Source organism: Rhinopithecus bieti, unplaced genomic scaffold (genome assembly GCF_001698545.2).
Source record: "Rhinopithecus bieti isolate Rb0 unplaced genomic scaffold, ASM169854v2 scaffold_52032, whole genome shotgun sequence".
In the NCBI taxonomy this organism is placed as follows: Eukaryota; Metazoa; Chordata; class Mammalia; order Primates; family Cercopithecidae; genus Rhinopithecus; species Rhinopithecus bieti.
The window spans coordinates 285,939-310,536 of record NW_016821592.1 but is presented as its reverse complement, the minus strand read 5'-3'; the positions used below and the strand labels follow the sequence as shown (position 1 = coordinate 310,536).

Below are 24,598 nucleotides of genomic sequence, written 5' to 3'. Positions count from 1 at the left end.
AGAAGTTGGTTTTCCAAACAAATGCCTCATAATGGTTTTTGTTGCCATTTCTCTCCTAAAAAATTCAAAGAGGTGAAAAAATCTAGGTGACTAGATTCTAAGCCATCTCTTATCATAGCTCTCTCAACTGGGGCCCTGTGTCCCGGTTTATTTAGTCAATTAGCCAGGCATGAACTGACTCAGGAGCAGCTCCGGGGCTAGCCTAGATGGGGCAAAGAGGCTGAACTATCTGGGGGAACAGGTTGTTCATGTTTGGGTTGCTGCCCTGCATCTTTTTTGTTTGGTTGGTTTTTTGGGACGGGATCTTGCTCTGTCACCCAGGCTAGAGTGCTGTGGCACAAACCCAGCTCACTGCAGCCTCAACCTCCTAGGCTCCAGGTGATCCTCCTGCCTCAGCCCAGCCTCCCCAAGTAGCTGGGACTACAGGCACACACCACCATGCCTGGGTAATTTTTTTTTGTATTTTTTGTACAGGGGCTTCCTATGTTGTCCAGGCTGGCCTCGAACTTTTGGGCTCAAGCAATCCTCCCTCCTCAGCCTCCCCAAGTGCTGGGATTACAGGCGTGAGCCACTGTGCCTGGCTGTCCTGTATTTTTAATGAAACATTGATTCCTCTAATTCCTGAGGGTTCATGAATGACAGGGCATGTGTGATTCTCCAAAAGAACTCCCTTTTTCTGCTCTTTGATAAAACAAATGTTTAAAACTTGTAAGATTTTAAAGCCCTTTAAGTATAAGTGATTGGCTACAAATTCCATCTAAGACCAATCTCTTTGATAAATAATTTTAGAGGTGAGAACTTAGAAACAGCAGAAAGTCTCTCCATGTTAACGATTCATTGTGGTTAGCTGTTCACCCAGTCATTCCATCGCTTTACATTTATGGGACCAAAAGACACGGAAGAAGCCTATCACTCTGGAACAGTCTGAAACTATTGCTCTGACAACAAACTGAATGAGTTGTTTCTATGTTGTTTCCATTTAGGGCACCTCTGTACTGTGATCACGCAAGTATTGACTGACACAGATTCGTGACCAAGATCTAACTTCTGGAAACAACAACTAGCCTTGTATTTATTAACTACTTGAGTATTTTAAGCAAACTTTACCCCGTATGTGGGGGAAAATAAGCTGGAGGAATTATGCTTAATTCCCGTGTGACTTAGGAGGAAAAAGCCAGCCTCTGCCTAGGCTTGTTCAAGCATAATGCAGTGTGAGCATATTCTGTTGCCTCCAGGAATCCATTATTTATGTGGCAACTGAGTGACATCCACGAGACAACCTCAATAGTGTGACACCCCGAGTTCACCCACTATGGGCCTTGCAATCGAGAAAACACAACACAGACTGGAGTCCTCAAAGAGCCAGCCTCAGTCTTAATGCCTTACATTTGCTGTATTTTAATTTTACAAAGTGCTTTCACAAGATCTTTTTTTTTTTTTTTTTTCCTGAGATGAAGTCTCGCTGTGTCACCTAGGCTGGAGTGCAGTGGCGCAATCTCGGCTCACTGCAACCTCCACCTCCTGGGTTCAAGTGATTCTCCTGCCTCAGCCTCCTGAGTAGCTGGGATTACAGGCACATACTATCGTGCCCAACTAATTTTTGTATTTTTAGTAGAGACAGGCTTTCACAATGTTGGCCAGGCTGGTCTTGAACTCCTGACTTCAGGTGATCCGCCCTTCTTGACCTCCCAAAGTGCTGGGATTACAGGCGTGAGGCACTGTGCCCAGCCCACAAGATCTTATTTTATGTTAACCTCTTAGGAACATGTTCAAACCATTGCCCAGAAAGGAAAAGGAACTAACATTACCATATGCCTACAGATCCACATGCTAGGCTTAGTTTTATCTAAATTAAGCTGGTCAGATAATATTAAATAGGAGGATAAAGATCAAAGTTCATTACTTGCCAGGGAGTTTGAGTTGTTAATAATCTGATATGGAATTCGAGGAGGAAGAAGACAAAGCTCATGCTTTGTCAGTCTATGACCCCTTTGATCAGAATGCTTAGCTCATCTCATTTCCTAAGATCTTCCCAATTAGTCATAGTACAAAATAGAAGAGCAGATTCGTTTCACAGCAAGTATATTATTAATGTTACCTTGCTAGATTCCAATAGAAGTAAAACAAATATTTCATTTTGATTTTTTTTGAGATGGAGTATCGCCCTGTCACCCAGGCTGGAGTGCAATGGTGCCATCTCGGCTCATTACAACCCCCACATCCCAGATTCAAGTGATTCTCCTGCCTCAGCCTCCCAAGTAGCTGGGACTACAGGTGCACGCCACCACGCCTGGCTAATTTTTGTATCTTTAGTAGAGACGGGGTTTCACCATGTTGGCCAGACTGGTCTTGAACTCCTGACCTCAGGCAATCCACCTACCTTGGCCTCCCAAAGTGTTGGGATTACAGGCATGAGCCACCATGCCCAGCCAGTAAAACAAATATTTAAAAAACCATTTACCAGGCTCTCCATAAATTACATTAAATGCTGACCATCTTGTTGAGGGTTAGAAATCCTTGAAACACGGCCAGGTGCGGTGGCTCACACCTGTAATCTCAGCACTTTGGGAGGCCGAGGCAGGTGGATCACAAGGTCAGGAGTTCAAGACCAGCCTGGCCAAGATGGTGAACCCCCTATCTCTACTAAAAATACAAAAAAATTAACCAGGCGCGGTGGCAGGTGCCTGTAATCCCGGGTACTCAAGAGGCTGAGGCAGGAGAATCGCTTGAACCTGGGGCGGGGGTTGCAGTGAGCTGAGATTGCGCCACTGCACTCCAGCATGGGTGACACAGCGAGACTCTGTCTCAGGAAAAAAAAGAAAAAATCCTTGAAACACTATACTGCATTCTGATCTTTCTTTCTTTTTTTTAAGATGGAGTTTCACTCTTATTGCCTAGGATGGAGTGCAATGGTGTGATCTTGGCTCATTGCAACTTCCACCTCGTGGGTTCAAGCAATTCTCCTGTCTCAGCCTTCCAAATAGCTGGGATCAGAGCATGCGCTTTCATGCCCGACTAATTTTGTAGTTTTATTAGAGACGGGGTTTCACCATGTTGGTTAGGCTGGTCTCGAACTCCTGACCTCAAGTGGTCCACCTACCTTGGCCTCCCAACATGCTGGGATTACAGGCGTGAACCACCATGCCTGGCCTGCATTCTGATCTTTCGTCATAAAGAAGTAATTTTATTTAATTTCTTATGTCATTATTTTAATGATGAGCTTAAGAAGTTTGGTCTTTGGGGTGAGGATATTCTTACTCAATGAGTTATGTCAAAGCTTCCCAACCTTTTTCACATTCTGGCACATCTATACCATGACAGTATTCGTGCATCTACATGTGGTTGGAAGTGACCATCCAAGAGCTGGCTTTCCCGAGGGAATCAATTTCACTGGTTGGAAAGTTTTGCTGTTGATTATCTCCCAGCTGAGTGCTCTGGGACAAACTTGTGTTAAATGCTGCAGGTCCCCTTGGGCAGATGGCTCTAACTAGGGCGGCATGAGCACCACTGTAGCACCAAGAGTGAAAACTGATGGTTTTTTTCGTTTTTGTTTTTTGAGATGGAGTTTCGCTCTTGTTGCCCAGGCTGTAATGGTGCAATCTTGGCTCACCACAACCTCCGCCTCCCGGGTTCAAGCAATTCTCTTGCCTCAGCCTCCCGAGTAGCTAGGATTACAGGCACGTGCCACCATACCCGGCTAATTTTGTACTTTTAGTATACATGGGGTTTCTCCACGTTGGTCAGGCTGGTCTCGAACTCCCAACCCAACCTCTGGTGATCCACTCGCCTCGATCTCCCAAAGTGTTGAGATTACAGGCGTGAGCCACTGCTCCCGGCTGTGAAAACTGATTTTTAAAAACTTTTTTAGGCTGTGTGCGGTGGCTTACGCCTGTAATCCCAGCACTTTGGGAGACCGAGGTGGGTGGATCACCTGAGGTCAGTAGTTCGAGACCAGCCTGGCCAACATGGTGAAACCCTATCTCCACTAAAAAAATAAAAATTAGCCGGGTGTGGTGGTGCATGCCTGTAGTCCTGGCTACTCAGGAGGCTGAGGCAGGAGAATCGCTTGAACTCGGGACGTGGAGGTTGCAGTGAGCCAAGAACCCACCATTGCACTCCAGCCTGGGCGATAAGAGTGAAACTCCGTCAAAAAAAAAAAAAAAGAAAGAAAGGAAAAGAAAACTTTTGTAGAGGCTTAATGCAGTTTTCTTCATTTCTTCTAAAGGTCTCAGCCTAATCAGTTCTGTAATAGGAGCCTTGTCTCAACAGCAAGTCAGAATTTGGATTCTGTGGGTGCTTGCATATGTATGTTTTTTATTTAAAGCAATGACATGAATCGATGTCTTTTAAAAATACTGCTTAGAGTCTAAGCTTTTCAATGCACTGAAGCTTAAATATACTTGATAATAGGCCGGGTGCGGTGGCTCAAGCCTGTAATCCCAGCACTTTGGGAGGCCGAGACAGGCGGATTACGAGATCAGGAGATTGAGACCATCCTGGCTAACATGCTGAAACCCCGTCTCTACTAAAAAATACAAAAAACTAGCCGGGCGCGGTGGCGGGCACCTGTAGTCCCTGCTACTCGGGAGGCTGAGGCAGGAGAATGGCGTAAACCCGGGAGGCAGAGCTTGCAGTGAGCTGAGATCCGGCCACTGCACTCCAGTCTGGGCGACAGAGCAAGACTCCATCTCAAAAAAAAAAAAAAAGAAAAAAAAAAACTTGATAATAATCATTTTGGACAGCCAAGGAGACTTCCTGAAAACTTAACTAAAATAATACCTTGAAAAGTGAACACCTTTCACTGATTTCACTGAGATGGTTTTGATTTAGTTTGAATTCTATCCATAATATGGAACCTGTAGTGACCCTGTCCTGAGGTCCATTTTTTTTTTTTGAGACAGTGTCTCACTCTGTCACCCAGGCTGGAGTGCAATGGTACAACCTCGGCTCACTCCAACCCCCACCTCCCAGGTTCAAGTGATTCTCCCACCTCAGCCTCCCAAGTAGCTGGGACTATAGGCGCCCGTCACCATGCCTGGCTAATTTTTGTATTTTTAATAGAGATGGGGTTTCACCAAGTTGCCCAAGCTGGTCTTGAACTCCTGACCTCCTGTGATTGGCCTGCCTCGGCCTCCTAAAGTGCTGGGATTACAGGCATGAGCCACTGCGTCCAGCCCTGAGGTCTAAACAAACATACAAATATTTTTTCTACTCAGCAATTTGGGATCCTTCCTGGCCACACTGATAGATGTCCAGGGAGAATGTAAATCCCCTGATGTTTTTCCAAAATGCTAGTGCCCCATTAGCGTAAGTGGTGGTTGAAAATAAGCAATTTCATGGAAAGCATTGTGATGGCTGTAAATCCGATGGCAACCTTTTTGACCTCATCCATGCCAACTCTGCCCTAGGAATGCTATTAAAATTCTCCTTCGGTGATGAGAAACGTGACCATTGCGTCTGGCTGAGTTCACAAGAGAGAGTAAAGATTCCTAAATGTAGAACTATGAAGACATCCAGATTGTTCTGCTTTTAAGAATAGGAGTGTTATCAATAAGACCAGCTTCCATTTTAATACCAAAAGAGAACTCATTCAAATTTTTTTAACTTGCCCTTTAATGAGTAAAAATAAAAATCCCTCACAAATCAAGGTTACTCAGTAGCCAATAGCCTAAAATGAAATTTTATTTTTTCTTGTTCACATAGTTTTGTTTTTTTCCCCTTCTCTGTTCTGAATTCTCTCAGTTGAGCTTTGACGACAGGGAAAGAAAAAAAAAAGGCGTATTTCTCCTCATGCCCCTGTCTCACCCCAGTAAAAAGTAGGAGAAAAAGAATACACAGATTAAAACAGAATTGTATTATACATTCACTTTTGTGTTATCAGGTGAACTTAATTCACTCCAGAACAGTCACAGAGACAAAGACAGGCAAGCTGGGTTTTAGGCTCTCACCCTTGACACTCCAAATTGTGCTGGGAGTGGCCAAGGCTTTGTTAAAAATGGCCCTAAGGGTATATGCACTGCCTCAGCTGCCTTGGGCTGCCTGCCCTGGGCTCCTCCACCAGGGCCAGCCCCAACAGGTCTTTAGTTGGAGGTAGAGGTTCTGCTGTTATTTCCCAGGTGAGCTAGAAGCAGGTGAGTAGCAAGCACTCTCTAAGACTGCTCTTTATTGTGTGGTGACAAGTTTCACAATTGTGCTGATGATCCGGGATCCTCGAGGACACGTACACAGATCAATGCTTGGGTTTTTAATTTTATCCTGGAGAAGCTGATCAAGTTCGCAACGAAGCTCCTTTACCAATTCAGCCACCTAAAATGAAAACTACAATTTGAGCAGTGCTTGGAGAAACAGGCAGGATAGGTTATTGGAGGGAAATACCCCAGTTATGATTACCATTATTTATATTTCTGATATAATTTTAACTCCATTAGGAACAAAAAACGTAAACACATTTTGATTTTGTAGTAGACTAAATGAGGTCCATTATAAAAAAGTGCCTCTATCACATCTCATCTAAAGAAAAGATTTGGGCCGGGCGCAGTGGCTCACACCTGTAATCCCAGCACTTCAGGAGGCCGAGGCGGGTGGATCATGAGGTCAGGAGTTCAAGACCAGCCTGACCAATGTGAGAAACCCCGTCTCTACTAAAAATACAAAATTAGCTGGGCGTGGTGGAGCATGCCCGTAATCCCAGCTACACGGGAGGCTGAGGCAGGAGAATCGCTTGAACCCAGGAGGCGGAAGTTGCGGTGAGCCAAGATCGTGCCATTGCACTCTAGCCTGGGCAACAAGAGCGAAACTCCATCTCAAAAAAAAAAAAAAAAAAAAAGGAAAAAAAAATTTACTGATCACAAAATACCTTGTCTCAAAAAAAAAAAAAAAAAAAAAAAGTGGTAGATAGGTTGGGCGCGGTGGCTCACGCCTGTAATCCCAGTACTTTGGGAGACTGAGGCAGGCGGATCACCTGAGGTTGGAATTCGAGACCAGCTTGAGAAACCCCATCTCTACTAAAAACACAAAATTAGCCGCGCGTGGGGGCACATGCCTGTAATCCCAGCTACTCGGGAGGCTGAGGCAGGAGAATTGCTTGAACCCGGGAAGTGGAGGTTGTGGTGAGTCGAGATGGCACCATTGCACTCCAGCCTGGGTAGCAAGAGCAAAACTCTATCTCAAAAAAAGAAAAAAAAAAAAAGTGGGCTGGGCTCAATGGCTCACGCCTGTAATCCCAGCACTTTGGGAGGCCAAGGAGGGCAGACCATGAGGTCAAGAGTTTGAGACCAGCCTGTCCAGTATGGTGAAACTCCATCTCTAATAAAAATACAAAAATTAGCTGGGCGTGGTGGCTCACGCCTGTAATCCCAGCACTTTGGGAGGCCGAGGCAGGCAGATCACCTGAGGTCAGGAGTTCAAGACCAGCCTGACCAACATGGAGAAACCCTGTCTCTACTAAAAATACAAAATTAGCCAGGGCGGTGGCGCATGCCTGTAATCCCAGCTACTCGGGAGGCTGAGGCAGGAGAATCGCTTGAACATGGGAGATGGAGGTTGTGGTGAGCCGAGATTGTACCATCGCACTCCAGCCTGGGCAACAAGAGCAAAACTCCGTCTCAAAAAAAAAAAAAAAAAAAAAAGCCAGGCGTGGGCATGGTGGCGTGTGTCTATAGTCCCAGTTACTCAGGATGCTGAGGCAGGAGAATTGCTTGAAACTGGGAGGCGGAGGTTGCAGTGAACCGAGATGGCGCCACTGTACTCCAGCCTAGGCGACAGAACAAGACTCCATCTCAAAAAAAAAAAAAAAAAAAAAAAAAAAGTGGAAGATATTAGATGAATCAAAAATCTCTGTAGCTTTGGGATACACTGTATGCTTTTATGGCATTTTGTTTATGCTGATGCTGTGGCACTGCAGACGTCTTCCCAACATCTGTTTTGCCCCTTCCCCACTGTATGGGAACCATGCAGTTTGGACCCTGCTCTAACTCACGTTCACACTGTGAGCCTTGCCAGGGTGAATGGCTCAGGTACTCCACGTCTTCAAGTTCAGGACATCCCTTTGGTCACAGGAATTGGTTTAGGAGGGCAGCTTTGATTGAGCTTGTAGGCAAGAAAGTTTCTGGTTCTTCTGGATGGTATGCTGCATACATGTGACGCCAGGAACTATTGCAAGCCCTTCAATACCACTAGGTTAACCACATTTTTGTCACCACTGAACTGCTAAATCAAACCAACCTTGCCTGGCCTTGACCTGGACTGTCCAGTAAGGTAGCCACTAGTCACAAGTGGCTTATCTAATGTCTACATGAAATGTGGCCAGCCCAAACTGAGATGTGCTGTGAACATAAAATATATACCCGATTTTGAAGACTTAATATGAAAAGGTAATGTGGCCGGGCGCGGTGGCTCAAGCCTGTAATCCCAGCACTTTGGGAGGCCGAGACGGGTGGATCACGAGGTCAGGAGATCGAGACCATCCTGGCTAACACGGTGAAACCCCGTCTCTACTAAAAAATACAAAAAACTAGCCGGGCGAGGTGGCGGGCGCCTGTANAAAAAAAAAAAAAAAAAAAAAGGTAATGTAAACAATCTCAATAATTTTTATATTGATTACATGTTAAAATTAAAACATTTTGGATGTATTAGGTTAAATAAAATATACTAAGATTAATTTCATCTATTTCTTTTTACTTTTAAAAATGTGGCTACTGGAACAATTAAAATTACATATGTGGGTCACATTGTATTTCTGTTGGACACTGCTGCTCTAGACTTTAAAGTTAAATATGCCAATCAATTTCTTTTAATGTTTGAGTTGGCATATCTGCTTCTTGTAACATAAGAATTCTAACAGATGCAGACGTTAAAATGAAATTTTATTTATTTCTTCTTTTGAGACAGAGTTCCACTCTGTCACCCAGGCTGAAGTGCAGTGGTGCAATCATGGCTCACTGAAGCCTCGACCTCTTGGGCTTGAGCAATCCTCCTACCTCAGCCTCTGGCAGCTGGGATTACAGGTGTCTACCTGAAGTTTTATCTATCTATCTATTTATTTATTTGATACGGATTCTCATTCTGTCACCCAGGCTGAAGTGCAGTGGTGCGATCTCGGCTCACTGCAACCTCTGCCTCCTAGGTTCAAGCGATTATCCTGTCTCAGCCTCCTGAGTAGCTGGGATTATAGGCACCCACCACCACGCCCAGCTAATTTTTTTTTTTTTTTTTGTATTTTTATGTATTCATTTTTTTGAGATGGAGTTTCCCTCTTGTCGCTCAGGCTGGAGTGCAATGGCGTGATCTCGGCTCACTACAACCTCTGTCTCCTGGGCTCAGGAGATTCTCCTGCCTCAGCATCCTGAGTAGCTGGGATTACAGGTGCCCGCTACCACATCTGGTTAATTTTTTTGTAATTTTAGTAGAGATGGGGTTTCACCATCTTGGCCAGGCTGGTCTCGAACTCCTGACCTCAGGTGATCTGCTCATCTCGGCTTCTCAAAGTGCTGAGATTACAGGCGTGAGCCACCGCACCTGGCTGAAGTTTCGTTTCTTAAATATGTACTCTCCATGAAATGTTTTTCACAGGGACTCCATATAGTGAATAATTGAGACCTGAGAATAAATGAAGAATTCAGACCCATTATCTTTTTCTCAAAATAGTAGCGGTGCAATCAGGGTGGTTTTTATTTATTTTTGCTTATCTGTATTTTCTGACTTTTCTTTGGTGAACATCTATTATTTATATAACAATAAGGAAGGTCCAGCACCCTCACTTCACAGTTTCTGTCCTAGCCTTTTATACCAACCGCAGCCCACTCCAGAAGAGTTCCCTTCTGGAACTCTTACTAGGGCTCCACTCCTGGCCTCACTGCAGCCTCATTCTTTCTTAGTATCCCAGTGTAGACCATCATTCTTTTTTTTTTTTGAGACAGAGTCTCACTCTGTTGCCCAGGCTGGAGTACAACGGCATGCTCTTGGCTCACTGCAGCCTCTGCCCCCTAAGTTCAAGCGATTCTCATGTCTCAGCCTCCTGAGTAGCTGGGATTACAGGCACCCACCAACGTGCCCAGCTAATTTTTGTATTTTTAGTAGAGATGGGGTTTGACCATGCTGGCCAGGCTGGTCTCAAACTCCTGGCCCCAAATGATCTGCCCACCTCAGCCTCCCAAAGTGCCGGGATTATAGGTGTGAGCCACTGGGCTTGGCCGCCGTCATTCATTTTTAATTAGGTCTGTTACCTTGGTTCCTAGAGTAATGCCCTTGACTTCATAACTTCATATTGTCAAAGTCCCTCATGACCTGAGCTTCATAGAACAGACCAATTCTCCGTTTACCTGATGGGAAGCAGCTACAAAACGGATCCAACCATCATCCAGGGAGACAACGAACTCTCCTCTTTGAAGCTGCACATTCACTTGGCCTCCTCCAAACAAGACCAGTGGGTACACAGACACCATGCTGCAGTCTCGGATGAATACCCGACTAGTTTTTATCTTCTCGTGGTACAACAGGTAGGGGCTGTCAAAGTGTCTCACCTGTAACAAAAAACCTCAGATGATGACAGTGATGTCACTGGCAACAAAAAGGGAACACCCCCACCAGTCCCATGGATTTAAATACTGCCTGTCCATTAATGACTCCCCAAATTTATCTATAGCCCGTGACTTTCCTGAGCTCCAGATTTGCATGTGTAACTATTGACTTGCCATCTCTTCTTGGACATTTAATAAGTATCTCACACTTCTTGTGTTAAAAAAAAAAAAAAAAAAAAAAAAACTTTTGTTTTTTATATTTTTTCCTAGAGATAGGGTCTCACCATGTTGCCCAGGCTGGTCTTGAACCCCTGGACTCCAGCAATCCTTCTGCCTTGGCCTCCCAAATTGCTGGGATTACAGGTGTGAGCCACTGTGCCTGGCCCAGATGGAATTCTTGATTCTTCTTCCTTGCAGTGTTCCCTATCTCTGGAAATGACGCTCCCATTCACCCAGGGGCTCAGGCCCCTAACTGAGGAGTCATCATTGACTATTCTTTTCCCCCTCACACCATCTACATTGTCACTAAGTCCAGTCAGCTCTTTTCAAAATACAAAATGCCTTGACATATTCTCACCACTTCTACAGCTACCAAATTTTTTTTTTTTTTTTTTTTGAGATGGAGTTTCGCTCTTGTTGTCCAGGCTGGAGTGTAGTGGTGTGATCTCAGCTCACTGCAGCCTCTGCCCTCCGGGTTCAAGAGATTCTCCTGCCTCAGCCTCTCAAGTAGCTGGGATTATAGGCTCCTGCCACCATGCCTGGCTAATTTTTGTGTTTTTAGTAGAGACAGGGATTTCATCATGCTGGCCAGTCTGGTCTTGAACTCCTGACCTCAGGTGATCTGCCTGCCTCCGCCTCCCAAAGTCCTGGGATTACAGGTGTGAGCCACTGCACCCAGCCTTTTTTTTTTTTTGAGATGCAGTCTTGCTCAGTTGCCTAGGTTGGAGTGCAGTGGTGTGATCTCGGCTCACTGCAATCTCTGCCTCTTGGGTTCAAGTGATTCTCCTGCCTCAGCCTCCCAAGTAGCTGGGACTACAGGCTTGCACCACCACGCCCGGCTAATTTTTGTGCTTTTAGTAGAGATGGGGTTTCACCATGTTGGCCAGGATGGTCTCAAACTCCTGACCTCAAGTCATCCGTCTGCCTTGGCCTTTCAAAGTGCTGGGATTACAGGTATGAGCCACTGAACCCAGCTACTAACTTAGTACAAACCATTGTCATCTCACAGAAACTACTGTGATGGCTTCTCGAGTGCTCTCCCCACTTCTATTTTTGCATTTTACAGTGTCTTTTCTACCCAGCAATCAAGGTGATCTTTTAAAAACGTAAGTCTGGCAGGGCGTGGTGGCTCATGCCTGTAATTCCAGCACTTTGGGAGACTAAGGCAGATGGATCACCTGAGGCCAAGAGTTTGAAACTGGCCTGGCTAACATGGTGAGACCCCATTTCTACAAAACTGCAAAAAGTAGTTGGGAGCGGTGACGCATGCCTATAATCCCAGCTACTCAGGGGGCTGAGGCAGGAGAATCGCTTGAACCTGGGAAGTGGAGGTTGTAGTGAGCTGAGATTGTGCCACTGCACTCCAGCCTGGGGGACAGAGAGACACTCTGTCTCAATAAATAAATAAAATAAAAATGAAAACATTAAGTTCAATTATGGCTCAAAACCCTCCAATGGTGTCCAAGGATTAAAATCTCAAGTCTTTGCCAGGGCTACCAGGTCTACCAGGTCCACCCTGCCCCACCCTGCCCCTCGTCCCCATGCATCTCCCATCACTCTCACCCATGATCATCCCTCTCCACTGGCCTCTACGTGCACTTCCTGGAACACACCAAATACACTCCCACCTTATGGTGTTTGCACTTATGTCCTCTGCTGGAATGTTTCTCCTTTCTCTATATCTGCATGACTCGCTTTTCATTTAGGATTCGCTCAGTTGTTTTCTCCTCCTGGAGTTCTTCCCTGACCACCCCATGTGCAGGGCCCCTCTCCTGTCACTCTCTGTCTCTCTATCCTGCTCTATTTTGCTTTATAGCATTACCTGAGATTCTGTTTACTTATGTATTGCCTGTCTCCCTCACTAGAACATAAGCTCTTTGAGGGCAGAGACTGTGTCCATCTAGGTTCTTCCACTGTCCTCAATAGCCTACAACAGTGCCTGGCACAGAGTAGGTGCTAGTAGATATTACATGGATGCATGAACGATTTGGATTCTCAAAAGAAGAGTAGTTCTTTCTTGGAGAAACACGCAAAACAAACAAAAGTATTAAAAAAAAAAGGAGGGGGCGTGGAGCTAACTCAGGCCTGTGGTTCCTAACAGGCTGAAAGGGCAGATGACCTCCTGATCCTCAAAGTCCTCTAAGCTTAAGGAAATCCTTTCCAGGCTTTGTGAACATGGTCCTCAGTAGTTCCAGAGGATAGAGCAGCCTGAATGTTTCTAACTTGGGGACAAGGTATAGGAAGGACCATGTGAAGAGTCATGTGAGAGTGTGTGGTACACTCTGGATATGAAGATTTAAGCAGGGAATTAACATAGTCAAATAGATGTTTTGTAAAGGTAATCTGGCAGCAGTAGAGTAGTAGAAGGTTGGAGAGAGAAAGCACCAGAAGTAAGATTATTATAGAATTTCAGGCAAATGATGTTTGGGGTTCGAGCTAAGGAAGTGGTAGTGGGGATAAAAGGCAAATCTGAGATGTCAAAAAGGAGGCATTGATGGGACCTGGTGACCAACTGAGTTGGCGTAAGAAAAGAATTTGCTGATGCTTTCCAGCAGGAGAGTTCAGAAAAAAAAAAATGGAGGTCTGGAGAGAAGATCTGGGGTCTGTGTCTGTTTGTAAGCGGTAGTTGGGATGTGTAAGTGCTGTTGTGCGTTTGGTGGTTTAGGAAGAGTGCATGATGGTGAGAGAATAAGGACAAAGGATAGAACCACTGTTTCAGAGCAAAGGAAGAGAAGCAAATAAAGGAGATAGAGAGGATGACCAGAGAGAGAGAAGAAAGTGATATTTCAGAAGCAAAAATAACATCAAGGAGAATTTCAAGAGGAAGAGAGATTAGCAATGTCAAATACCATGTGAGAGGTGGCATGATGAGGACTAAGGGATGACACTGGCTTTGACAACTAAGAAGTTATTTGTAACTTCTGATGGGTTTAGTAAAGTGGTGGGGGCAGAAGCCTCACAGTGGCAGGCTGAGAGCTGAGGAAGTGGGATCAGCAAGAATAGGTCATTCATTTCCTTTTAAGGCACAGATTCAGTGATGTAATTAGCTCATGACTTCAATTACCATTGCAAAGAAACAATTTTATATCTGAAAGCAGGCTTGAGTACTTTTTGGTATTCAGTAGAATTTTCTTCAAATGGAAATAGTCTTTCCAGAAATAGTCCAATTTCTAGTCTGTTTATTCTTATTCAATCTTCCCTAAGACAGTGGTGCTGCTGGGCACAGCAAGTGATAGAACATGGTGTGGCTGAATTTAAGGGACTGTGTTTCCTACCCCAGGACGACCTGTAAACATTAAGTATACACCACCGTTCTGACCTGATAGTTCACTGATGAAGGGTGAATGTGTACATATCCATCGTTCTTGGTGACAAACTTCAACTCAGCTGATTTTGGTTGCATTCTGACAGCTCCAGTACTGGTCTTCTGAAATTTTCCTTCTGGGCTTTTCACCTAAACAACAAGTATTTGTAAAAATAGACGTATAATACTGGGCGACAGAGCAAGACTCCGTCTCAAAAAGAAAAAAAAAGACATATAATATATATATTCTTATAGAAAGTATCTCTTGGCACAAAAGCACAAAACCAGTCTTGCTCAGTCTTGCCTGAATAGCTTTCCTGTTTCTTCCCTTTCTTTCTTATTTTGTTTCCTTCTGAAAGCAGAACAAGCACATGCTTTTTTTGTTTTCAACCAAGAAGTGTGAATATAGGTGCAGTGGCTCTGGGTGACTATACCACATTGTGGCCATGTGGGAGAAAACTATGTCGATATTTTGGTTCTGTACTGATGATCAGGTGCAGTGACCCAGCTGATGACACTGGACCAGAGATCTGAGTATCCCAATCCCAACACCTTTCTTGTTTTGTTTTGTTTTTTTTTGGAGACTGAGTCTCACTCCGCACTCTCTCTCAGGCCAGAGTATAGTGGTGCGATCTCGGCTCACTGCAACCTCCGCCTCCCAGGTTAAAGCAATTCTCCTGCCTTAGGTTCCCAAGTAGCTGGGATTACAGGTGTGTGCCACCACACCCAGCTAATTTTTGTATTTTTAGTAGACACATGGTTTCACCGTGTTGGCAAGGCTGGTCTTGAACTCCTGACCTCAAGCAATCTGCCTGCCTTGGCCTTCCAAAGTGCTGGGATTACAGGCGTGAGCCACCGCACCCAGACCAGTAAATATCTTCTTCTTTTTTTATTTTTTTGAGATGGAATCTCTCTCTACTGCCCAGGTTGGAGTGCAGTGGAGCTATCTGGGCTCACTAAAAGCTCCGCCTCCTGGGTTCACGCCATTCTCCTGCCTCAGCCTCCTGAATAGCTGGGACTACAGGCGCCTGCCACCACATCAGGCTAATTTTTTGTATTTTTAGTAGAGACGGGGTTTCACTGTGTTAGCCAGGATAGTCTCGATCTCCTGACCTTGTGATCCAGCTGCCTCAGCCTCCCAAAGTGCTGGGATTACAGGCGTGAGCCACTGAGCTGGGCTTTTTTTTTTTTTTTTTTTGAGATGGAGTTTCGCTCTTGTTGCCCAGGCTGGAGTGCAATGGCGCAATCTTGGCTCACTGCAACCTCTACCTACTGGGTTCAAGTGATTCTCCTGCCTCAGCATCCCAAGTAGCTGGGATTACAGGCATGCACCACCATGCCCAGCTAATTTTGTACTTTTAGTGTAGATGGGGTTTCTTCATGTTGGTCAGGCTGGTCTTGAACTCCTGACCTCAGATGATCCACTTGCCTCGGTCTCCCAAAGTGTTGGGATTATAGGCGTGAGCCAATGTGTTTGGCCTTTTTTTTTTTTTTTTTTTTTGGAGATGGAGTCTCGTTGTGTCAGGCTGGAGTGCTGTGGCACAATCTTGGCTCACTGCAACCTCCACCTCCCAGGTTCAAGTGATTCTCCTGCCCCAGCCTCCCGAGTAGCTGGGACTACAGGCGCACGCCACCACACCCAGCTAATTTTTGTATTTTTAGTAGAGACGGGTTTTCACCATGTTGGTCAGGATGGTCTCGATCTCTTTACCTCATGATTCACCCACCTTGGCCTCCCAAAGTGCTGGGATTATAGGCGTGAGCCACTGTGTCCAGCCAGTAAATATCATTTTAATCTTCTCTTCCAAATTTATATTTTTATATATAAAAAGAAAAAACCATAAACACATAATATAAATAAAATAGCTTGAAAATGATGTATTTTCAATGATATCTTGAAAATAAACATGTCTTGAAACTAAAATAGAATCTTTTTTTATAACCTACTTTTTAAAACTTAATATATTAAGAACATTTTTCTATGTTGTGACATATTTTCCTAAAACATAATTTTCGATGGATATATAAGACCTTGTTGTAAGAATTTATAATACTTTAACCAATAAATTCCCTGTTATTTCAAATTTAGATTGTCCGCAATTATAAACATGCTGAAATATAAATATGCTGAAATGAATATTCTCCCAGCTGTATCTTTGTACAAATATGCAATTAATTATTTCCTAATAACAAATCCCTAGGAATAAAGCTGCTATCTAGAAAGGGAGTATAAACTTATATTCCTACTTAGAGTAAGAGTACTCATTTTGGGGGGGTTCATGACAGCACCAGCATTATATTTATTTATTTGCATTATTATCAAACAATTATTTATTTATTTTAATCTATTTTTGGTAGAGATGCGGTCTTGCTATGTTGCCCAGGATGGTCTTCAATTTCTGGCCTTACGCAATCCTCCCACCTGGGCCTCCAAAAATGTTGGGATTGTAGGTATGAGCCACCTTACTGGCCTATTTTTTATTTTAGGGATAGGGTCTTTCTATGTTGCCCAGGCTGGAGTGCAATGGCTATTTACAGGTACAGTCATAGCTAACTGTAGCCTTGAACTCCTGGGCTAAAGTGATCCTCCTGTCTTAGCCTCCCAAGTAACTGAGATTACCAGTGCATGGTACCACATCTGGCAGTATTATAATTTTTAAAAAGTTTTGCCTATTTATTATTTTTTGAGACAGGGTCTCACTTCTGTCACCCCGGCTGTAGTGCAGTGGCACAATCACAGATTACTGCAGCCTCAACCTCCCAGGCTCCAGTTATCCTCCCACCTCATCCTCCCGAGTAGCTGGGACTACAGGCATGCACCACCACGCCTGGCTAATTTTTAAAAAAATTTTTTTAGAGACAAGGTCTCACTATGTTGCCCAAGCTAATCTCAAACTCCTGGCCCCATGTGATCTTCTCACCTCAGGCTTATAAACTGCCACGAGCCACTCTGCCCAGCCCAGTTTTGCCAATTTAAAAAGTAAAAAGAGGCTATTTCTTTGCTGTTTTTTAAATTTTTTTTAGACGGACTCTCGCTCTGTCGCCCAGGCTGGAGGCAGTGGTGCAATCTCAGCTCACTGCAACCTCCGCCTCTCGAGTTCAAGCGATTCTCCTACCTCAGCCTCCCAAGTAGCTGGGACAACAGGCACCCGCCACCACACCTGGCTAATTTTTTTTGTATTTTTAGTAGAGACAGTGTTTCACCATATTGGCCAGGCTGCTCTTGAACCTTGTGACCTTGTGATCTGCCCGCCTCGGCCTCCCAAAGTGCTGGGATTACAGGTGTGAGCCACCGCACCCGGCCTTCTTTGCTGTTTTAATTTGCATTTCTTCTTACTAGTAACACTGAATGTAATTTTTGTGGATGTATTATCTGTTCAGTCATGTCCTTTGCCCACGTTTCTATTAGGTTCTATTAGATCTATTAGATCTTTTATTTAGTCTTTTTTTTTTTTTGAGACGGAGTCATGTTCTATAGCCCAGGATGGAGTACAATGGTGCGATCTCTGCTCACTGCAACCTCCGCCTCCCAGGTTCAAGCTATTCTTCTGCCTCAGCCTCCCAAGCAGCTGGGATTACAGGCACTCACCACCACGCCCAGCTAATTTTTGTATTTTTTAGTAGAGATGGGGTTTCACCATGTTGGCCAGGCTGGTGTCAAACCCTTGACCTCAGGAGATCTGCCCGCCTCGGCCTCCCAAAGTGCTGGGATTACAGATGTGAGCCACCACACCCAGCCTTAGTCTTTTTTTCTTTTTCTTTTTTTAAATTGTCATTTTATAGCTCCCCACTGTAGCTGCCTCCCACCCTTCCCTTTGATGACCACTTTTACAGGCTTCAGGGGGACCAGGGAATAAAGCTGGGGCCCGGTAGCCCCACTACACTGTCAGCCAGGGAGAAAAAGTCACAATTACAAATTATCGCAACAATTAGTGCCTGTACTTGGGGAATCTGCAAAGTGAGGCGGTCCTAGCTCCCCATTGTACAGGGGTCTATTTGGCAGTGACCTTGCTCTGGAGATGATGATATTCCTTCAGCCTGAGGGAACTGATGTTGATGAGACCGGTGGCATCGACTGGCTGGCTCACCATTGCCCTGCATGTTCACGCTCACTGCTCCCCACTGTAGAGAGACAGTGGGGCTCCTGGCAGAGGATGTACACCTGGCCCTTGAAGATGGACACCTGCACTTTCCCTTCCACTTGCTCCTGGGACTTGGTGATGCAGTGGCAGGCAAAGTCACACTCAGGGCTGTGCCAGAAACCGGTGTACACCAACTTAGCAAATTTTAAGCCCAGGCCTTGTTTGATTCTGCGCACTTCCTGGTCCATGGCAAAGCCCTCAGTGTCTAAATGAGGGTAGTAAAGGATGGTGCCTGCTGGGGTCTTGCAGATACCTCAGGACTTCATTTCAATGAAGCGGGTCTCCACAATGTCAATATGGCCCATGCCATGCTTGCCTGCGACTTCATTCAGGTACACGAAGAGCTCCAAGGAGGTCTGGTGGGTGGTGCCATCCTTAATGCTGGTCACTTTCACGGGGACCCCTTTTTCACTCAATCTTGAGAATGTTGGGGGTGTTGGGGGCTTTGGTTGGGTCCTGGATCTTCATGAAGGTACTGGGTTCTTGGGGTTCTCCAAGATTCCAGCCTCATAGCTGATGTGCATGAGGTTCTCATCCATGTTCCATGGGTGCTTCGGAGTGACTGGGATGGGATCCTATGTTTCTCTGTATATTCCATCAGATCACTGCGGCCCTTGAACTGGTTGTAGAAGTTGGGGATCCTCCCAGGAGCAATGACCTTAATCTGGGGGGCCAGTGAGTAGCAGGTGAGCTCAAACTGGACATGATCATTCCCCTTTTCCATGGCACTGTGGGACATATACTTGGCCCCATCCTGCTGAGCAATTTCCACTTGTTTGCGGGTGATGCAGGGCCTGGGGAGAGAGGGGCCCAGGAGGTAGCAGTCCTCATACAGTGCACTGGACTGGACGGCTGGCCAGATGAACTCCTCCACAAACTCCTTGCTGATGTCCTCAATGAAAACCTTTTTGGACCCAAGGTTCAGTGCCTTCTTCCTGGCTTCCTTGAAGTCTTCCTTCTTGCCGACGTTGGCAAGGTAGGCAATGATGTCATAGCCTTGTTCCTTGAGCCACATACAGAAGGTGTCCAGGTCGCCACTGTAGGCCAGAATCACAGAGCTTTTGCTGAACATCTGGGATTGGAGGTACAAGTTCCTGGCACCTGAAATGTGTCTTTTTTTTTTTTTGAGACGGAGTCTCGCTCTGTCGCCCAGGCTAGAGTGCAGTGGCGCGATCTCGGCTCACTGCAAGCTCCTCCCAGGTTCACGCTATTCTCCTGCCTCAGCCTCCCGAGTAGCTGGGACTACAGGCACCCGTCACCATGCCCGGCTAATTTTTTTGTATTTTTAGTAGAGACAGGGTTTCACCGTGTTCGCCAGGATGGTCTCGATCTCCTGACCTCGTGATCCGCCTGCCTCGGCCTCCCAAAGTGCTGGGATTACAGGCGTGAGCCACCGCGCCCGGCCCTGAAATCTGTCTTTATTGCTCCGTGAACCACTCGGGGCCTGGGGAACAATGGCAGGCGATAGGGCAGGGCCCAAGTCTTTCTTATTGATGAGTTCTTAGATATACAGTCAGATAAATCACCTTTTCCTTTTTGGTTTAGCCTCAAAACTATATTGTTACCTAAAACTTCTTATCCCACATTTATGTTCTTTGTTTCTACATTTTAAGTCTCCACATGATTTTTCCCCACATTCTTTTTCTTTTTTCTTTTTTTAGAGACAGGGTTTTGCCATGTTGCCCAGGCTGGTCTCAAACTCCTGAGCTCAAGCAATCCGCCCACCTCAGCCTCCCAAAGTGCTGGGATTACAGGCATGAGCCAATGCTCCTGGCCCCCACATTCTTTTTTAAATAATCTTTTTATTTTGAAATAATTATAGACTCACAGGAAGTGGCAAAATAGTACTGAGTTCCTTGTACCCTTCACCCAGCTTCCACCAACGGTAAGACCTTACATTACTAGAGTATGATAGCAAAACCAGTAAATCTATATCCAAATGACTTTTTTTCCCTTTCATAACCACACTACAAAGCACAATTTTTTAAAAGTACATTTCAAATGGTTTGAAAAGCAGACAAGTGCTAAGCAGAAAATGAGCCATAAATCAGTCAGATGTTAACTGAGGATTTAATAAAAAAAGTGAAGGCTTTGAAAAATGATTCAGTATTCTGCCAAATTCAAACTCTTTGGGGAAAATGGTGCCTTGTTAGGGATGAATAATCAAAACTCAGGTAAAAGTCCAAGAGCACACTCAGGTAGCGTTTCCAGTAGTCTGGCCACAGGTGGTCTTATGGCAAAGCACTGACTTTTAATTTTTATTTGAGACGGAGTTTCGCTCTTGTTGCCCAGGCTGGAGTGCAATGGCGTGATCTCGGCTCACTGAAACCTCCGCCTCCCGGATTCAAGCGATTCTCCTGCCTGAGCCTCCTGAGTAGCTGGGATTATAGGCATGCACCACGACGTCTGGCTAATTTTGTATTTTTAGTAGAGGTGGGGGTTCTCCATATTGGTCAGGCTGGCCTCGAACTCCCGGCTTCAGGCGCCTCGGCCTCCCAAAGTGCTTGGATTACAGGCGTGAGCCATCGCACCTGGCCCTTATTATTTATTTATTTGTTTGTTTTTGAGACGGTCTTGGTCTGTGGCCCAGGCTGGGGTACAGTGGCATGGTCTTGGCTTATTGCAACCTCTGCCTCCTGAGTTCAAGCAATTCTCCTGCCTCAGCCTCCTGAATTGCTGGGATTACAGGTATGCACCACCACGCCCAGCTAATTTTTGTATTTTTAGTAGGTATGGGGTTTCACCATGTTAGCCAGGCTGGTCTCAAACTCCTGATCTCGTGATCTGCCCACCTCGGCCTCCCATAGTGTTGGGATGACAGGTGTGAGCCACCATGCCTGGCTATTTACTTTTAGTCCAGAGTAGAGGGCGTAAGATAAACTATAGTTGAATCAAGTTTCCAACTAACACAGAAAGTTAGTTACATATAGGTTGGCCGACTGACATTTATGTCTATTTTAATTTTTGGAATATCATATGTCAGAAGGATTAAAAATGTTATACAATAAATGTGTTATTGAATAACGTATCCAAATAGATTTGGAGAACTGAAGGAGTGAAAATGTATACTAAGTTTAAAAGGGTGTGTGTGTGTGTGCGCGCGCACACATGTGTATGTATCTCTTTAAGATGATTAATATGCACATCTTAACTTACATCACTTGGCTACAAATCAAACAAAAAATAGAAGGATCTAGGAAAAATGTTTTGTTACCTGCACTACATTTGGATACAAAGCAGCACACAGCATTGCTGATATCAGCTTGGGGTTCTCAGCATTTGAGTTTGCCTATGAGAAAATACAGCATTAATTAACAAGTAACACGGCTATTTCTTCTTTTTTTTCTGAGACGGAATCCCGCTCTGTCACCCAGGCTGGCATGTTGGCATGCAGTAGCGCGATCTCAGCTTACCGCAACCTTCGCCTCCTGGGCTTCGAGTGATTTTCCTGCCTCAGCCTCCCAAATAGCTGGGATTACAGGCATGTGCCACCACGCCCAGTTAATTTTGTATTTTTAGTAGGTGATCCAGCAGGCTGGTCTCGAACTCCCTGACCTCAGGTGAGCCGCCTGCCTTGGCCTCCCAAAGTGCTGGGATTACAGGCGTGAGCCACCATGCCCGGCCTCTTTTTTTTCTTTTTGAGACGGAGTCTTGCTCTGTCACCCGGGCCAGAGTGCAGTGGCGCCATCTCGGCTCACTGCAACTTCTGACTCCCAGGTTCAAGCGATTCACCTGCCTCAGCCTCCCGAGTAGCTGGGATTACAGGCGTGCACCACTATGCCCAGTCAATTTTTGTATTTTTGGTAGAGACGGGGTTTCACCATGGTGGCCAGGATGGTCTCTAACTCTGGACATCAAGTGATCTGCCTGTGTCAGCCTCTCAAAGTACTGAGATTACAGGCATAAGCCACTGCGTCTGGCTCTAATATGGTTATGTCTATGCCGTAGAATTTACCATTTTATTATATTTGATCTCTACCTTAAAGCAAAAAAAGAGCATCTAATTTCTATCTCTTTGCTAGAAAAATTATTTCTAAGTAAAAAACAAATCTACTGGACCACAGTCACATTGGACCCATTCCAAGGAGCCTATAATGACTTTCTAGACTTTTGCAAAGCAGTTACAAAGCCAGTGTTCCTAAGTATAAATGGAGAAAAAAAATTCTGGTTCATGAGATGTTCAGAATCTCCAGGAAGTGCTAACTGCACTTGGAACACAGGGGCATCAAGTTCATCTTACAGAAGTGCTCTTCCTATAGTTATAGAAAAAAATGGTCCTTTGTTAGAATAAATGCTGGCCTGATTTAAGAAAATTCTACCGGAAGTCTATTCTACCTTTTATGAATTTATCAAGAAGCAGCATGAAATTTAAAACCAAAACAACAGCAACGATGAGCAGAAAACCTTCTATTCTTTTTTTTTATGTGTGAGACAGAGTTTCGCTCTTGTTGCCCAGGCTGGAGTGCAATGGTGCGATCTCAGCTCCTCACAACCTCTGCCTCCCGGGTTCAAGCGATTCTCCTGCCTCAGCCTCCCGAGTAGCTGGGATTACAGGCATGTGCCACCACGCCTGTATTTTTAGTAGAGACAGGGTTTCTCCATCTTGGTCAGGCTGGTCTCGAGTTCCCGACCTCAGGTGATCTGCCCATCTTGGCCTCCCAAAGTGCTGGGATTATAGGCATGAGCCACTGTGCCCAGCCCCCTTTATTCTTATGAGTGTTAGCTGACACTTAAAAAAATTTTTCTATACTTTTTGCTTTTTTTTTTGAGACAGGGTCTGGCTCTGTTACCCAGGCTAGAGTTCAGTGTCTCAATCTTAGCCCACTGTAACCTCTGCTTCCTGGGCTCAGATCATTCTCCCACCTCACCCTCCCACGTAGCTGGGACGACAGGTGGTACACCACCATGCCTGGCTAATTTTTTTGCAGAGATGGGGGTGGGGGTGAGGTTTCACCATGTTGCTCTGGCTGGTCTCAAATTCCTGAGCTCAAGCAATCCACCTGCCTCAGCCTCCCAAAGTGTTGGGATTATAGGCATGAGCCACTGTGCCAGGTCGGCTGATATTTATTTGTGCAAAGTAGAAAATCAAGAATGCCATTAACCCACTGCTCATAAGGCTTAAGTGAAGAATGTCTACACATGTTCTCAGGTTAAGATCGTATTTAGGTACTAATCAAAGAGAAACAAGAACCAACTCCTCATTCTTTACCTCTTCTCCTGTGGCATCTAAGACACCATCTCCTCCTTGGGCTCTTTTCTCAATTTCCCTTGCTCTGAGCCCTTCCCTTGCAAACCCTATATCCGATAACAGCTCCGTGAATTGTCGTTTGAGGCTGGCCATTTCCTAAAAGAAGTGGAAAAACCTTTAAGCAAGGGCATCAGCATAACAGTGTTAAGTCTTACAAAAATGAGTGACTATGAAAATGCATTATTTCAGGGGATAGCAATGAGGCTCAAGCGGATTCATCACTCAGATAGGAAGAGGATGCTGTCTGGTCATTTCCAAGAAGCAGCTTTCACTTACACTAACTGGCAGGCAGAGTGAAACAGTTATGCAGAATTGAAAAATTCAGTAAATCCAAGGATCATTTATTTAACTCTAGATTACAATTTTAAACACTTTCGTTGGATTTTGGGTAGGCCTGATTTTCCACGAAATTCTTAGGACAGCAAAAAATGCACTTGGTTTTGACTGGAATTCCAACTCCAAGTGCTGCGGCACTGTCTACTGTCTAGCTTTTCCTACTTGCATTTCTGCTCCTGTCCTCTCAATTCCTTACTCAGGCCTAGAGTGGTTCGTGCTCTCGGTGGAATTCAGCAGAATGTTTCCTCTTTCTCCTTCCTTATGGTCTTGCTGGCTCATATCTTTTCCTAGGAATAGGGACATCATTAAGTGGTTTAAGATTTTTTTTTTTTTTTTTTTGAGACAAGAGTCTTGCTCTGTCGCCCAGGCTGGAGTGCAGTGGCACGATCTCAGCTCACTGCGACCTCTGCCTGCTGGGTTCAAGCGATTATCCTGCCTTACCCTCCCAAGTAGCTAGGACTACAGGCACGTGCCACCATGCCCAGCTAATTTTGTATTTTAATAGAGATGGGGTTTCACCATGTTGGCCGGGCTGCTCTTGAACTCCTGATCTCAGGTGATCTGCCCACCTTGGCCTCCCAAAGCACTGGGATTACAGGCATGAGCCACCACGCCTGGCTTTGGTTTAAGATTTAGATGCTCCTTTTAGTGGTTGAGCAAAAATGTGAGAAAGAAAGCACAAACTTCTTTCTTTTGTGGCTACTGTTCTCACATGGGCTGCATATCAGACAAAGAGGAGATAATAATCATTGAAGAACTGAAAGCTAAGCAACACTACCCTGTCTCTCAATGATGGTTTAAGTATTTTCTTTTTTTTTTTTTTTTTTTTTTT

At 45.1% G+C, this 24,598-nt stretch overlaps 1 protein-coding gene across 4 annotated transcripts in view; it reads right to left on the bottom strand.

Moving 5' to 3' along the window:
- Positions 1–5,595: 5,595 nt before the first annotated feature.
- DHX57 (DExH-box helicase 57) overlaps positions 5,596–24,598 on the bottom strand; it is a 76,817-nt gene continuing 57,814 nt past the window's right edge. For 2 of the 4 annotated variants that reach the window (XM_017860435.1, XM_017860436.1), the window contains exons 20-24: positions 23,392–23,526; positions 21,397–21,471; positions 14,056–14,190; positions 10,320–10,520; positions 5,596–6,306 (exon numbers count right to left, since the gene is read on the bottom strand). In XM_017860435.1, coding sequence (XP_017715924.1) covers positions 6,163–6,306; positions 10,320–10,520; positions 14,056–14,190; positions 21,397–21,471; positions 23,392–23,526 — 690 coding nt within the window. In that variant the 3' untranslated portion in view covers positions 5,596–6,162. Of the gene's footprint in view, positions 6,307–9,499; positions 9,598–10,319; positions 10,521–14,055; positions 14,191–19,073; positions 19,220–21,396; positions 21,472–23,391; positions 23,527–24,598 lie in introns of those variants that run through there. The other 2 variants (XM_017860437.1, XM_017860438.1) reach the window with 2 other exon arrangements.